This window comes from Aphanomyces astaci (genome assembly GCF_000520075.1).
Source record: "Aphanomyces astaci strain APO3 unplaced genomic scaffold supercont1.7, whole genome shotgun sequence".
Lineage (NCBI taxonomy): Eukaryota > Oomycota > Saprolegniomycetes > Saprolegniales > Verrucalvaceae > Aphanomyces > Aphanomyces astaci.
In genome coordinates this window covers 1,453,466-1,465,592 of record NW_009798270.1, presented here as the reverse complement: position 1 = coordinate 1,465,592, position 12,127 = coordinate 1,453,466, and the positions used below count along the sequence as shown (strand labels likewise).

The following is a 12,127-nucleotide window of genomic DNA, read 5'->3' as shown; positions in this document are numbered from 1 at the left end:
CATCGATGGAGTAGGGTTCAACAGGTGCTTACCTCGTGTTGTTCATGACGTCGAGGGTGGCAGTGCTGACAGCTCCTTTCTGAATGAAGTTTCGAAAGGTTGAAGCGCGCGATAGTTGGTTGAATTTTACTGCTGGCTTGGCGAAATATAAACATGAAGTTTGAGGTCCCCATCACTCAATATTAATACTATTACTAGGTATTAATAGTAGGGTCCCTGATATCGATCGTATCAGCCAATCAGCGACATTTAAAGCACGTGATTGGCCTATTCACGCGTGGTCTCCACCAATCACATGGCGTTTGATCAACTCGTGCAGAAGCACACAAAACGTGAATGCGCGCACATGTCGGGTGCGAAATCACTTGTGAAATGTATGTCAAGTATGCAGCAATTGGATTATAATTATATGAGTATACATAGTGCAAGTAAGGCAATCAGAAAATCAAAATAATTCCGCCTCGACGTGGTAGGACTTGCCTGGACAATCGAAAACTGCCGACGTTCGACTCCTTTACCCCGCCCGTCGACGCACTTTCCAAGTTGCCGCCACCTCCACAAGCAAAGACTACCATGGCCCCTCAAGACGACCCCGCCACCACCCACGCGACGACCACGCTGTCCAAGAACAAGTACAACCGCGTGAAAGACGACTTTACGAATGACACGGAGAAGCTCGAGAAGATGGCGGCGGCCGTCAAAGTCCTCTTGGAGTGCATGGGCGAAGACGTCACGCGCGAAGGTCTCCTCAAGACCCCCATGCGCATGGCCAAGGCTCTCATGTATTGCACGAAGGGCTACTCCCAGCAACTGTCGGACGTCCTCAACGAAGCGGTGTTTACGGAAGATTACTCGGAAATGGTCATTGTGCGCGACATCGAGCTGTACTCGCTGTGCGAACACCACATTGTGCCATTCGTGGGCAAAGTGCACATCGGGTACATCCCCAACGGCAAAGTGCTCGGCTTGAGTAAACTCGCGCGCATTTCGGATGTGTTTGCGCGCCGCTTGCAAGTCCAGGAGCGCCTGACCAACGAGATCGCGCGAGGCCTGATGGAAGCGGTGGGCGCATTGGGCGTGGGGGTCGTGATCGAAGCCTCCCACATGTGCATGTGCATGCGTGGTGTCGAAAAGAGTGGCGCGTCGACTGTGACCAGCTGCGTGCTGGGCAACTTCCAGTCGGACCCGCGCACCCGATCCGAATTTATGAGCCACGTCCAACGCCGTTTTTAAGTTCAGTCGTGTAATACTGTATCGTAATAGTGATCCTAGTAGTCTTTCAAGATGGTGGTGTGGTGGGGGTACGAAGAACTGGGAAGACGAGGGCCATGACGAAGCAGTCGACACAAGCAACGCGGCGGTAGTAGTTGGCCACGCGCTGTTCGACGGAGAACCCGAGCCTCTGGTATAGACGGATCGCATCGTCATTGTCAACCTGGACATGCAGGTACAGCTTCTTCTTGGGCATCATGGACGAGGCATGTTCCACGACCTTTTCGAGGAGCAAACGACCGATGCCTTGTCCCCGCGCACGAATATCCACAGCGATCGTCCGCAAGCACAGACCACCTGCTTGGCCGCCGTCGTCGTGCACCAAGGCAGCGCCAAGGACTTTGCCGTCTCTTAGGGCGACCCAGCTGAGGATCGGTGGCGTCAGAGCCTCTCGGTAGATATGTTCTTGCACTGGAATTGGCAGCGCCGCCAGGTTCAGCAGCCGCACACTTGCGATGGATGTTGCATCTAGCTCCACAATCTCCATGTTGATATCAAACGATTTTGGCGCTAATCGAGAAATGCTTGCGATTTGATTGGCTTGTGATTTGACGGAGGATTTGGATTGGCCAAATCAATTTGCGCATTGGAATTCGAAATGGGAGATGTCAAGAAGCTCGAAGGCCGCGCGATGCTGTGCTTTCCTCAAGGGGGTGAATGGTTCCAAGGGTACTTCTACTATGACGAATGGAGCGAAGAAGAAGAAGATGGGAAGCAGGCAAGGACGCTTGGGCTGTTTGGTGTTGAAGTGCCGGTGGACGACTGGTATGCGATCACGCCGAACTTCCATGAGAGTGTTACCAAAAGGGTTGGCGTAGTGTGCGATGTTGTCACGGAGGGTACCGCGAGTACAAGCTCACAGTGATCATCTACGAAGTACAGACACTTGAACATCCTGTGATATGTTAACAGTTAGTCAAGTAGTCGCAAGAAGAAGCCTCGATGGACGTGCAGAAAACGGGCGGCGACTACTGTACGATCCAACTCACAGACGCCGCCGCAGTCGACGCACCTGGGGCGTATGTGCATTTCGAAACCTCGTCCATGCTGGTAGAGAGTCATCCTTCACTCACACATGTCGATGCATATCCTATTCACTATGTATGTAGGCAGATGAGTCGGCAGTTGCGTGCATTCGCCAGGCATTTCCGTCCATCTCTGCTCAATGTTCCAACGACCTCGTACGAGTACATGACGTCGTCATCTTCTGTCGTCAATGTATGTTTGTTGTAGGAGTTGCAAACATGCATCGTATGCATCGGGCACATGTTCTTGGGCTCGTCGTCCACACACTTCTGGAGTCAGTTCAATAAGCCCTCAGTGACGCGGTCGTCTGTGTGCATGATGTAGCCAAGCCCACCCGCAGTCCATCGCTCATGTTAACTGTATTCCATGAACCTAACTCACATCGTCTCCTGCTGCCGCCTCCACCTCCCGTCGGCCCTACAATCACAAGATCAGAACCAACAAGCCATCAACTGTCATCCACGTACAAAGTCTTGATCAAACGAAGTCGACGACATGAGCTGGTACTTGAGCGAGATCTTGACATGCAATGCGCCCGTGGCCACGTCATCTAGCGTGACCCACACGTCCATGGGCTGCGACGCCGTAAGCCGCGTCAAGTTCACTTTAGCCCGACCCATAAACGGATGTGCGCGCAGCTTGCATTTGTTGTACACGGAGCAGTGCAGCTCCGTGGGCGGGCCATCGTACGCGTGCTGGAGCAGCGCCTCCCGCCACGGCGACGACGACGATGGGGGAAGGGGGCCATCGTCGTGGGGCTCGTGCACCGGCAACGCCATCCGGAACGGAAACTTGTCGTGCTCGGTGCCCCACTTGGGATTGAGCGTAGCAACGACATGGCGACTCCGATACGAGTTGATGCTCCATCCCGACGGCGTCGGCGGAGGCGGCCTCGTGCCGGACGCGGTCGACAGCGTCATAAACACGTACGGGTCCGCCTGTGTCACAGAAAACACCAAGGTTACATACAAATCATATTGTCAAATCGATTCGAAAGCTGGAGTCCTCAGCAGAATAGTCAAATGTCTTCGATTAAAGAACCGCCTGAACCAATCAAATCACGTATGTCGAATATATTCTGCCAATCCAAACGTTTGACCCCTCAGAACCAATATATACTATTCGTTGTATAGTATAGTGTGTACAAGATTAAAAAATAGATCAAATATAGTTTCGACACCTATTTGGTGCAATGACTCTTAAGTCCAAATATTTGGGTAAAATGCACAATATTTGTCGTACTATTTTTTGCACCACGTAAAAATTTAATCAAATTTTAACTGTGAAATTCAATATTCCATTTGTGTGGTGTAGGTGATATTGATTTTTGAGATTATATATATATATTGTCGATTTGATACAAATTTGGGGAGGGGGTGCAATCCAATCGCGCCGACCAAACCGATCCACAATCGATCTGATTGGTTGTTGAATTTCATTGAGAAGGTTTTGATTGGCTAATAATTTTGAGCATATCTGAAGTAGCCAATCAAATCGATTTAAATTCCAACGAGAAACCACAACACGAAATTTCACTCGAAAGCACAATATGAATAATCCCGTTTGATATCTCATGGTGCAGATCAACGACAAATATGCTAGCTCTATCCATATAAGACATATAGACATAAAACAGATCAGGTATCATGGCAGTCTGTTTCAGATAGGACGGCTATACAAAGCACTTGCGATTATTTCACACCACCCGATTGAAAACACATAGCGGGGGGTACCGTGCGGGTGAGAATATCGCAAGCGAGTAAGTCCTTGCCCTCGACCAGGTCGACTGTGATAACCGCCACGAGGCGATGTGGCAGCCCCAGGTATCGAAATAGGCGGTTCCGCTGCACTTGCTTGAACAAGTTGGCGAGGTACCTGGACCGGGGGGTGGCGGACCTGTCGTGTTGCTGACTCTGCCGCATGTACAGTCCATCCGCGTCAAAGTGCTGGACGGCCGTGACCAGCCATCCCTCGCCGCACACGGTCTGCCACAACGCTTTCAAGTCAGAGTTGGGGAACATGACTTTGGCCGCGTCGTCGCACAGGTGGGACGTCAGGGGCAGCAGACTCTCCCAGCCGAGTTCGACCCCCGACGTCGTCTCGCACGAAGAAGCGGGGGGGTCGTGGGGGGCATCGGGGCCATGAGTACAAGGGCCCGTGTGACTTGGTCCGTTGTGGTGGGTGGTGGTCGCAGACGTGGTTTCCCCGTGCATGTACACGTGGACGTTGAGCTCGGCGTCGACTTCCCAAGGCGAGACAAAGCAAAAAGCTTCGTCTGGAATGAGCTCGATCGAAACCTTTCCATTGGTATGACCGTTGTGGCCATTGGATGCAGTGGACGTAGCAGTCGAAGGCGCGGGGTTGCCGGGAGGGGGCTGGTTTGTGGAGATGGCGCTGCGCCGTCGTACGAGCCACCGCACCTTTCGGCTTTGGCACCACCGCCCGAGCAAGTCGTGGGTATCGTCGAGGTTGTCACACAAACCGTGGCCGTGCAGCCACACGAACGCATCTTTGAGCGTAAAGCAGGCGATGAACACGCGGGGGTCGACTCTGTACCTCCGCAGCGTTGTGGGCACGCCCGACACGGGGTGCTGCATCCACAGCAACAGCGCCTCGTCGGAAACCGCCGCGCCGTCCGTCGGGAAGGAGGCGGCGACGACGTCCTCCGCAACCAATCGCGGCGGTCGAGGTCGCACGGCCAGGTCGATGCCATAGTGCCCGCACTCGCACGGTGCTTCGGCCGCCACAATCCGGTGCAGCTCGAGCTGAACATGCGCTTCCATGGCGAGGTACCACCGCTTGAGCCCGGCCAACGGATGGCGCGTCCATGCACGCCAGAGTGTCTTGGGCATGTACAGGCCGTTGCATCCGTTGTCTGTGACGTCGTTGAAGTCGTGGGGAGACGTGAGCAGCATCTTCTGGTCCGTGCAGTACACCGTCCTCACGATCTGCGTCATGAGGATCGTCGAGTACAAGTGCCGGACGCGGAGAAGGTGGGTCGTATGGGCCGCTTGGGCGAGGAACGTGTAGCCAAAGTTGAGAGCATGGCACGGATGCTGGACGGTCGCGGCGGCGTCGACGGGCGTCACGACAATAAACTCATCCAACACTGGCGGGATGTCTACATTCCACAACCAAACGTCACCTTAATATATATATATATTGTTGATTCGATTCGAAATTCGAGTGGGATGGGTGCTCAATCGAATGAGCAGCACATTAAATCGGCAGAGAATCGATCGACCAATCAAAACACAAAACATGATTCAACTACCCAATCAAATCAACTATTCGAATAATTCATCATCGATTTAGTGTGTGATTGGAATTAGTGTGATACTGGACGATCGTTACAAGCAAAAGTCAGTACAAAGAATCGATCAATCGATTTGGCGAATCCGCACAAATGTCCAAATATTGGGTAAAAGAAAGACAATATCGGGTTACTTAGGAGGGTGTGATGATCTCGGCGTACGTACCTGTGAGAACAACATCGTGGAGCTTTTCCGGGTGGTTGGTGCACCACGATAGCACAACCGAGCCCAATTGCATGGCCCACTGCATGGCCAGCCGAATCGGCGACGGGAACTCGAGCACTTGGTCGTCACAGAGGAGCTGGAGGTGCCGCAGCTGCGCGGTGAGGACCTTCCACTCGCGGAGGACGTCGTCGGTCCACTCGACTGTCGGGAAGTGCGACGTCGCGTGCAGCATGCTCAGGCTCACGCACTGAATCCACTCTTGCATCACGTGCGTCCGGTTGAGCTCGGACAGGACAAAACAGCACTCAACCAAGTGGAGCGGCGCGTGGGGCTGCAGCACGCTCAGCGTCGCTTCTAAAATGTACTGCCGGTCCACCTTGAACTGCGCGGCGAGGGGATCCAGCAGTTCCTTGAGAAACGCGCGGTGGTCGCTGATCTGGTCCATCTGGAGACGAAAGTGCGAAATCATCTCCCGCGCCACGCGCATCCCAATCATCTTGCCCACAAACGCCGACGACGACCACCGGCGGCACTCCATGTCGGCGATCTCTGCCTTGGGCCACAGCGCCGTCGTCGAGAGTGGCGGCGGCAGCAGCTTGTCGCCTTGCTCGGGCAGCAGCAACTGCTCCCATTCCGCCTCCGAGTTAACGCCGCCAGCACCGCCAGGGGTCGTCGTAAAGTCCAGAGACAGCGACGATGTGACACTGGTTCGTCGCGCGAGGCTCCGAGTGACACGGGGCGAGCCAAAGACATGGCTGGCTCGCGGGGACGACCCGCCAAAGTTCAGCTTGGCGCGCAATTTGGCTCGTTTCGAGCTGCTGCTGCTGCTAGTACCCGGCGATCGGCCCACGGAACCCGATTGGTGCGTCTCGAGCATGTACAAAAAGTTCTTTTTCACGTGTACTTGCAAGAGGTGGCGGGCTTGGAGCATTTGAAGGAGGGCCGTGTCGCTGAGCCCCGTATGTTTGCACACGTACGCTGTAAACGAGTACGCGTGGTCGATGTCCGTCTTGGTCGTGAGCACATCCTCTTGGGTGAGCGTCGGGTGCAGTTGCACGAGCTTGGCGTAGGCAAACTTGAGCAGCGGCAATTGCACTTCACAATACGTAAACTGAAAGTAGAGCGGCAGCGACGTGAGGTTGATGAGGAAGTCCATTGCCATCTTGGTGCGCAGGACCAGCGACAAGGACTCGGGGGTAGCCGACGACGAAGACTGCATCGACTCGAGCAGCGTCGGGTCCACCACGTCCACGAGCTGACTGGTGGGCTGGAGCACCGCCGCCGCTTGGTCATACTCTTGCAGCCACCACAGCGCCGCGCTCTCGAGCCACCGGTTGTGCTGGTCGCGGAACTGGGGCACGAGGTCGTTGCGCAGAATTTCACTCGTGTGGGTGCCGACGTGGAAGATGTCGGATGAGTCGTCCAGCAGGCTGCCGTGGGTCGGCGGCAGCTGGTCGAACTCGACGAGGCGCGCCACGACCATGGCCAAGCTCGGGTCGTGCAGCCGCCCGATGATGATCCGGAGCGACTCTTGGAGCCGCGGGGGGGTCGGCAGAAGGAAGAAGGCCGCCGCGAGCTCGTACTGTTTCTTGCGCAAGAGCGAGTACGCATTGCGAATGGCCGCGACGCTCCATCGCTCGTCGGTAAAGTCGTGCGCGAGAAAGTCGGCCAACGTCTACATATACAACAGCAATATGCACTTGTCACAATGGGAAGGGAGGGGGGGGTGTACTGACTGACCTTGTTTGAGTCGACCTTGGACACTTTGGCCAGAGCCCCGAGAATTGTGTGTTTCTTCAACGCAATGTACAGCAAACTGACACTCATGGCGTCCTTTGTGCGTGTAAACGTGCACTTTGCGACCCTAAAATCAAGATGGAGAGGCGCATTATTCGAGTGCTAGATGTACATAGGGAAGATGAACGTACTTTTCCATGATCGAGCGCAGTTTGGTCGGGTCGCGCACCCACAGACCTGGCCAGAGGGGGCGAAGGTCGTCCCAGAGCGCTTGCGGGTGGATGCACTGGTCCATGAGCAGGTTCTGCGACTGCGAGTGCAGCGCCCAGAGCACGCTGGACGACGGAATCTCGTGCAAGTACGAGTCCACGGTAGGCACAAACAGCCCCGACGAGCTGTCTTCGTAGCGCGCCAGGGGTTCATTGGACACGGCCACGTAGTCTTCTGTCTTTTGCATCACTTCTTGGAGGCACGTGGTGAGGAGGTACGCGACAAAGTAGCGCTGCGCTGGCATGTCGTACCCGTTGAGAAGGCATGACTGCATTTTCTGCACAAACAGGAGCAGCCCCTTGAGCTCCAGCACGTGCTCGAGCTCAAACGAGTCGAACAGCACGTACGCGTTGCGGTGCTCCTGGTCTTCGTAGCGCACCGCCACCTTTTGCGTGTGTCGTCGAAGCACCGCGTCTAGCGCCGTCACGAGTGTGTCCACTTCCCGTGCGGTGAGGCATTCCTGCGACGGATCTACAGAACTCGACATGTTGTTGTTGGACGACGTGGGCTGTGTCGGCGCAAACAGGTCTTCGGCCCGACTTAGCCCCGACGAGGACGATGAGGACGACGTCGCCGCCGCGGTGGGGGTGTTGGCGGCGAAGCGACCCATAGACGCCCGCCGGCCAAACGTTTTGTTCTCGTGGAGGTAGACGAGCACGCCGTTTTCTGCACTTAAGTCGGTCGACGCGTCGTCCTCTAGCACGTGCGCGAGCAGTTTGAGCATCTGTTCGGCTTCCCCGAACGCCAGTTGGACGTCGTACGCGGGGCGGTAGTCGGCCAGTGTTGTGTGGGTGAGCCCGACGCGAGCGGGCATCCCGCACAGCGTCGTGAGGACCGTGTACGGGTGCCACACTGGACAGTGCTTTTGGTCAGACGGGCGCGTCGAGTCGGTCTGGTTGGCGGCGAGTCGGTGCACATCCCACTTGCCCAGCACCGTGGGCACTTCGTGGTACGACACGGTACTCACTGGAAACGAAGACCCTGCCGCCAGGATCAACGCCGACGCGTCGCGCGTGCAGTCGAAGAGCGGGTAAAACACCGACTGCTCACTCTGTGCCACCCATGTCTGCTGGTGCAGATCGTACGAGTAGATGACTAAGCTCGTGGCAAAGTGCACGGCCAGCGGATCGACGTGGAACTCGACGTGGCCGCTGCACCAGCAAAAGCCGACGATGGACCCGCGTCCTTCAGAGGTGACCACCGCCTCGAGACGGAGCATCCCGAGGCCAGACTCGCCTTCCCAAATGTAGAGAGATTCCGGCTGGTCCGTGTACACGACGGCCAACCGGTTCGGGTCGTCGAGTTCCATGTGGAATACCCCGCCACGTCCGCCGATTGCATCATCGATCGATGGTGAAGGGGTCGTAGTGTAGCCCCGTCGAAAGAACGCCGACGGGTGCAACGACGCAGCGGGGGACGGCGACGATGAAGACGGCGGCGGCGGCGACGACGAGTGCACCAAAGACATGTCCATGGTCCGGGACGACTGTGACACGCGGCAGCGCCAGTGGTGGAGGCGACCGCCGTCGTCCCCGACAAACAGGAGCGCATTCCACACGGGGGTCGCATCGGTCGATCCACCACCAGGCTCGGACGCTTCGAACGCCCGCTGGCGGTAGTCCCGCTCCGTCCCCACAGTTGTGATGCCCACGAGTTTACTCGGCGCCGTGATGTTGAGCTGGACAAACTCAAACTCGCCTTTGCGGGACTCGACCCCGAGCCAGCAATGCAACTCGCGGGCGTCCGTGACCCCGAAAAACACGACCGCGTCCGACACAAAGTTGCCCACGTCAGAGTACAATGGCGCCACGGCCAAGTCGGCGTACGCGGCTGTTGGCAGCACGACGTGCCCGAGCGACGACCACCCACCAAACTTGGAGATCGACCCCCCGCTCACGACGTTTTGAGTCAACCGACGGTGGCGGACGGCGGTGCGGCGGCGGCTGTGGGTGTTGCCCCGACCGTGCGACTGCTTGCGCACGTCGTCGTCACCGCCGTCTTCGTCCCCAGCAGCATTGTCATCGCCATGCTCGTCGACGTCAAGGTCGTCGCGGCCGCTGTGGTTGCTGTCGTCGGACTCGCCATCCTGCGACGACATGGACCAGTGGTGGCGCTCCCCTGTGACCGACGGCGACTGGTCAAAGCCATGGCGCGACCCTGGCGTCCGGAACCGCATCGTGATGGAGGTGTGCGGTGGGGCGGCGGCCACGGCGGCTTTTAAGTCCACGGGCATTTTGCCCTTCATGGACACGGTGTTGACAGACACACACTCGTCGTGGAGGCTGATCTGCCGACTCGCGGCCGCCGGGAGCTCAACTCGGGTTGAACTTGTCTCGTCCGCATCACCCGCCGCGTTTGATGCGTCGATGTCGCCGCTACTACTAGTCTTTCCGGTCGTGAAGCCAGCGACGACAATCTTGTCGTTGAGCAACGTAAACGTGAGCCCGAGCCCAAACTCTGGGTGGGGAACCAACGACACTTCGTACTCAAAGCCCGACTCGCCCAGCGCGTGCTCGTGGTACATCCACGGATACACCATGGTTTCATTCCGAGTTCTCGCATGCGAGGTAGATGATGATAGTTGGTGGCGGAGGCGCGGCGACTCGAGCAGCGTCGACAGCTGCGACTCGAACGGACTGTAGATCTCCCACCGCCCACTGGCGTACGAAATCAGCAGCAGCGGCCGCGCCTGGAAGTGCCGCGTCGGAATCCAATGCACCGCCGAAATGGGCGGGCCTTGCAATATGCACGACGGCACAAAGTGTGACTCGCTTGTAAACATGGACAGCGACAGCCAGAAGATGATGAGCTCGCTCGTCGTGCCGTCGCGGGGATGGCTCACCGACACAACGAGGGGCAGCGATGGATGCGTCGCGAGCGCGGCGATGGGCGCCGTGTGGCCGCGGTACCAGCTCTTGTCCTTGAGCACCGGTGGATGATTCGGCGTCCATGCCACTTGGTAGCTGAGCAGCACCTGGTCCGTGCGTTCGAGCAGGATGGACACACTGGAGAGGAACCCTTGGGAAGCGTACCCGGCTATCTGATATGACGACACGAGCGACACATCGTCGAGGCTTTCGTCGTCTTCGCCGTCCACTTTGAACACGAACCCGGTTTGCAGCAGCTGGCTCTGCGTCGGCAAATGCAGCGCGTCGACGGTCCACACGTGCAAAATGCCCTTGGAGTCGACGACGCTAAGCCAGTCTTGCAGCCGTTCGCGCGGAAGGGCGGCCGCCGACGCCGCCGGGCCAAAGTACTCCTGGCTGATGTTTTGCGCACGAGGGACGATCCACTGGGCGTGCACGATGTCCATGCCGGGCGACGGTTGGAGGAACACGATGCACGTCATGACGACCCCCGCGCCATCGCCAGACGAGGACGGGGGAGGCGGCTGCTCGGTCCAGATCCGGATCGTCTTGGATCGCGTGAGCGTGAGGAGGACGCACGCCGGCTCGTCCCATTGCGAAGGCCGCGTGCCATCGTGATCGTCGCTCGTCTGCGGCTGGTAATGCGTCGGTTTCCATGAGATATACTCGACTTCTTCGTCATGGCCAAGCACTTGGGCGTGAGGGAGGCTCCCGGCGACACCGGCGTGCCGGAACACGTATACTTCGGTGGAGAGGGTGGCGTGGGATGCAAACACCGTTCGACACGGGGAAAACACGACAAAGTCGCATGGATGAGTCGAGTCTTGCCACCAGAATTCAAAATCCGTGGGAGAGGTGGCGTTCCACACCGCGAGGCCGCCGGGGCCGCCTAGGAGAAGCGTCTGCCCGCATCGTGAAAATGCCACGTCCGACACGGTGTCGGGGTCGAGAGGCAGGTGCCATTGCAGTGTAAAGCTGCTGCACGGAAGCTTCTTGTCGCGATCGGGTGTGTGCAGCAGTAGCGCGGTCGACGAAAGGGAAAGCAAGCATACCCGACGGGAGTTCCAGATCGTGCGGACGATCGCATGCTCATGGAAAGGCGTTGACGACATGAGATTGCCTTCGATGCGCCCGAGGAGGGAGAAGTCTTGCGTGTCCACAATGTCAATGCGGTTGTGACTTGAGATGGCCGCCACACTCTTGCCGTCCAAGCTGACCCATGACCACGGCGCCGCCATGATGTCGAAAGGTTGACTGCAAGCAGCACTTGTTTGGGAATCTTCGGTGATTGCCCTGTCGGATTGGCTAAAATTATTTTCAGCAGCCAATGAATGGGCGGGAACCAGGTTGCAATTCCGTGAGTTCAGGCGTCCATGTGTCCGGTTGATATTGTCCTTTTACCCAAAATTTGGACTTTTGGGCTGATTCGCCAAATCTCGATTCTTTGACTTTTGTATGTAAAGGTGGTCATCAAGT

At 57.1% G+C, this 12,127-nt stretch overlaps 4 protein-coding genes across 6 annotated transcripts; 2 read left to right on the top strand and 2 right to left on the bottom strand.

Annotated features, from left to right (window-relative positions):
* Nucleotides 1-462: 462 nt before the first annotated feature.
* Nucleotides 463-1,856, bottom strand: H257_04409 (hypothetical protein). Its single transcript, XM_009828919.1, has one exon. It carries the CDS (start codon nucleotides 1,757-1,759, stop codon nucleotides 1,280-1,282), a length of 480 nt encoding a protein of 159 aa, XP_009827221.1. The 5' UTR covers nucleotides 1,760-1,856; the 3' UTR covers nucleotides 463-1,279.
* Nucleotides 574-1,233, top strand: H257_04410 (GTP cyclohydrolase I; the record flags this gene model as incomplete). The annotated part of the gene is made up of 1 exon (XM_009828920.1): nucleotides 574-1,233. The coding sequence occupies one exon, from the start codon at nucleotides 574-576 to the stop codon at nucleotides 1,231-1,233; it is 660 nt and encodes a 219-aa protein (XP_009827222.1).
* A 14-nt stretch (nucleotides 1,857-1,870) lies between the features above and the next one.
* H257_04408 (hypothetical protein) lies at nucleotides 1,871-2,622 on the top strand (the record flags this gene model as incomplete). The annotated part of the gene is made up of 5 exons (XM_009828918.1): nucleotides 1,871-2,037; nucleotides 2,091-2,148; nucleotides 2,197-2,322; nucleotides 2,382-2,453; nucleotides 2,506-2,622. The coding sequence occupies 5 exons, from the start codon at nucleotides 1,871-1,873 to the stop codon at nucleotides 2,620-2,622; spliced, it is 540 nt and encodes a 179-aa protein (XP_009827220.1).
* Nucleotides 2,588-11,904, bottom strand: H257_04407 (hypothetical protein). 3 transcript variants are annotated; one of them, XM_009828915.1, is made up of 6 exons: nucleotides 7,706-11,900; nucleotides 7,518-7,641; nucleotides 5,778-7,452; nucleotides 4,032-5,419; nucleotides 2,766-3,236; nucleotides 2,588-2,715 (listed from the first exon to the last, which is right to left on the bottom strand). In XM_009828915.1, the coding sequence occupies exons 1-6, from the start codon at nucleotides 11,887-11,889 to the stop codon at nucleotides 2,671-2,673; spliced, it is 7,887 nt and encodes a 2,628-aa protein (XP_009827217.1). In that variant the 5' UTR covers nucleotides 11,890-11,900; the 3' UTR covers nucleotides 2,588-2,670. The 3 variants fall into 3 exon arrangements, with proteins under 3 accessions (XP_009827217.1, XP_009827219.1, XP_009827218.1); XM_009828917.1 differs by lacking the exons at nucleotides 2,588-2,715; nucleotides 2,766-3,236 and having other exon boundaries at nucleotides 3,871-5,419; nucleotides 7,706-11,904; XM_009828916.1 differs by lacking the exons at nucleotides 2,588-2,715; nucleotides 2,766-3,236; nucleotides 4,032-5,419 and having other exon boundaries at nucleotides 5,719-7,452; nucleotides 7,706-11,904.
* Nucleotides 11,905-12,127: the final 223 nt, after the last annotated feature.